The 3271-nt window shown below is 29.5% G+C and overlaps 1 protein-coding gene across 1 annotated transcript; it reads right to left on the reverse strand.

Annotated features, from left to right (window-relative positions):
• Nucleotides 1-383: 383 nt before the first annotated feature.
• Nucleotides 384-1328, reverse strand: LOC131624027 (uncharacterized). The gene is made up of 4 exons (XM_058895027.1): nt 1316-1328; nt 745-838; nt 509-625; nt 384-438 (listed from the first exon to the last, which is right to left on the reverse strand). The coding sequence occupies exons 1-4, from the start codon at nt 1326-1328 to the stop codon at nt 384-386; spliced, it is 279 nt and encodes a 92-aa protein (XP_058751010.1).
• Nucleotides 1329-3271: the final 1943 nt, after the last annotated feature.

Raw genomic sequence — 3271 nt, forward strand, 5'->3', positions numbered from 1 at the left:
ACACATATCCATATAACAAAACAATTAAATCTAATCCACCAATATAAAGCCTTTAATCTTTATCAATTTTAAGTTTTAAGCAATCTTAAAAGTTACAACAGCACTGCTTACTACCTTGCACATCTCATAAATGAAGCCTTAATCAAAGGAATTATGATTACCTTCACATAGTTAGTTGTGTCAAGCGTATACCGGTGGTAGATTCCGACTGGTAAGATGATAAGATCACCAGCCTTGATCGAAATACAAATCCAGCAATCACCTTTGTCTCGAATATCAAAGTAACCACTCCCCTCCATACAATAACGAATCTCTTCATCCTCATGAATGTGCTTAGTGTAGAAGTTCTTCAACTTCTCTTCATAAAGGTAATGATCATCTACTCAAATACAGGATGAAGAGAAGTCGCTGTCATTATCATCATCTTCAGAAACATTCCTAAAATACAACAAAAACAATCAGCATACAGAATTAGCCCAAGAAATAAGAGGAGAAATCAAACACAAACCTCCTCTTAGTGACAGTTTGGTCGACGCCACTTGCAACAGCACCACCTAAATCAGGAACCTTGCTCACAATATCATTCAGAAAATCAAAGACATCAAAAGTTCGTACACATTGTTTCCTGCAAATCCAAGAAGACGCGTGAATCAACTTTTTAGAACAAAGAAAGAGGATAGAAACACAACAAAAATAGATCATGGTCCAAAACATGACAAATAAAGTAATAGACATTTCTCTTACAAATGAAAAGCATTCATAGTCTTTGCTCCCCTCCTAAGTGTTACATCATATGTCTTATGGCACAAATCTTGCAGAAATGGTTCTAGTGCTTTGGCTGCAAATACATAAAAACATTAAGGGAGAAGCCAGTAAAATCATTAAGGACTTCCAAGTCCATAGTGATAGATTGACAACACCTTGAAATATCACGCATAGGCAAAAAAGTTAAGTATCAGAAAACAACCTGAGCATGCTAACAGAATAAAAAATTGCTTGCAGAACTGAGGATAAAATAAGCTCATTTTTTTCGCCACTCTCGGTAACAAAGGAGTGAAGGACACTGGTATGATACTGCAGAAAGTGTAACCAACCAATACTATAAATAACAAAACCATGCAGGAGTTACAAACTATTCATTCCACTCTTCATTACATAACCATAACCGATGGTGAAGCTGAATGGAAAGAGGCATATAAAGTCCTCATTAAGTTCTGCTTGTAACACATAATAATGGAGCATAGAAGATGCATGGACAAACCAAACTTAATGCAAATTATGTGAGACATCAATGGTGGAATATGGAACAACATACCTTCATTAATCATCAAATGAAACACATGGCGCATCAAGAAGAAACAAATACTACTCTAAGACTAAGCCACTTGGCAGCACCATATAGAAAGTTCAAAAAGATAGAACTTTCTTATATTATAGATAACATGAGTTTGTAAAATATAATATATAAGCTTAATATAAAACAACAAAAAATATAATATATATAAGTTTAATAAAAAACCACACAAAGTGTAATATATAAAATTAGGTAAGAAATTTTTTTTTGGCCTTTTGATTACAGTGTAGAAAAGGAATACACACGGGGAAGTAATTTTGTGTAAGAAATTGGAAAAATTTGTATGAAAATTAGTGTTAAAAATTAGGTGCAACAATATTTAGAATTTGTTGATGAAAAAATGCACATTAGGTTAGAAATTGGGTTAAAGGTAGTGTAAAAGGAACATGTTGAAAAATATGTAAGTGGTGTTAGAAATTATATGTGTATGTGAATAGTGTCGTGAGAATTTTTGTGTGAATGACTTTATAGTGGGGAATTGTTGTTAGTATGAACTAGTAAGATATCCGTGCTTTCGCATGGATAAATTTATTTGATGATGTATAAAATTTAATTAAATACGTATAAATTTAAAATGTGTTTGGGAGAAAAGGAATTGAGGTTGCCAAGTGTTCAATAATGATTGAAAGGTGAATGCTTATTTAGCTAGTTACTAAAATGTCCAAATGATAGTGTAAATTATTTTAGAAGAAAGGGCATAATTGACAGTTTGGTCAATCTATTAGTATTAGCTTTATAGTAGATAAAATATATTTAAATACAAATGTAAAGTGAATAATAATCATATATATTTAATTATATTAAATAATCATAAAAAAATGAATCGTGTTGATAGTGACCCGTCATAAAAATAAGAATATTATCTCTCAAATTAAAACAATGATTGATTAAAATAAAATAAATATTATGTTGATAGTGACCCGTCTGATAACAAAATTCTTAATTTTATTAAAATTAAAAAATAAATTATTTTTAAGGGATAATAACTAAAAAGAAAAAAAATAAAATGAAAGTAAGAAAGTGTGGGAAAAAATGTGAGAGAAATTTGAAATTTTAATTAAGATAGAGAAAGTGTGTAATGATCGAATAAAATAAATTAAATATTGTGTTCATAGTGACCCGTGAGATAAATAAATATTTAATTTTATTAAAATTAAAAAATAGGTTATTAATATTTTTTGTGTGATAATAAGTAAATGTAGAAAATTTAAAATGAAAGTAACAAAGTATGGGAAAATGAAATGTGAAAGAAATTTGAAATTTGAAATAAGAGAGAGAAGATGTGTGTTGGGAGAAAAGGAATTGAGGTTGCCAAGTGTCCAATAATGATTGAAAGGTGAATGCTTATTTAGCTAGTTATTAAAATGTCCAAATGGTAGTGTAAATTATTGGCCTAATTACAACTTTGGTCCCTGTATTTTGTCTTTTTCTCGATTTTAGTCCCCCCATTTTTAAAACCACGATTTTGGTCCCCTTTTGAGTTTTCTATTGAAAAAAATACAAGAATAGGGACTAATTTTGAAGAAAAAAGCAAAATAGGGGGACGATAATTGCACATAAAATTTAAAAAGGGGACTAAAATAGTAATTTTAAAATAGAGGGATCAAAATCAAGAAAAAGACAAAATAGGTGGACTAAAGTTGCTATTAAGCCTAAATTATTTTAGAAGAAAGAGCATAATTGACAGTTTGGTCAATCTATTAGTATTAGCTTTATAGTAGATAAGGGTTTATTGTTGTGAGAGAGTGAGAGAGGATGAAAAAGTAAGTGTAGATTAGAGATTGTTAGTATTTATAAGAAAAAATTAAGTTAACAAATAACGAATGAGATGATCAAATATCAATCAATGATTAAAAATCTTATTTAAAATATAATCTGAATTTTTATGATTAATTGATATTTTCCTAAAACAAAACC

This window comes from Vicia villosa, unplaced genomic scaffold (assembly GCF_029867415.1).
Source record: "Vicia villosa cultivar HV-30 ecotype Madison, WI unplaced genomic scaffold, Vvil1.0 ctg.000098F_1_1, whole genome shotgun sequence".
NCBI lineage: Eukaryota > Viridiplantae > Streptophyta > Magnoliopsida > Fabales > Fabaceae > Vicia > Vicia villosa.

Excerpts from the sequence above, each read along its gene's own strand:
- LOC131624027 (XM_058895027.1), bottom strand. Across the intron at positions 626-744 it reads ACTATGAATGCTTTTCATTT|GAAACAATGTGTACGAACTT; the intron begins GTAAGAGAAATG and ends TTGGATTTGCAG. Across the intron at positions 439-508 it reads CAAACTGTCACTAAGAGGAG|GAATGTTTCTGAAGATGATG; the intron begins GTTTGTGTTTGA and ends GTTGTATTTTAG.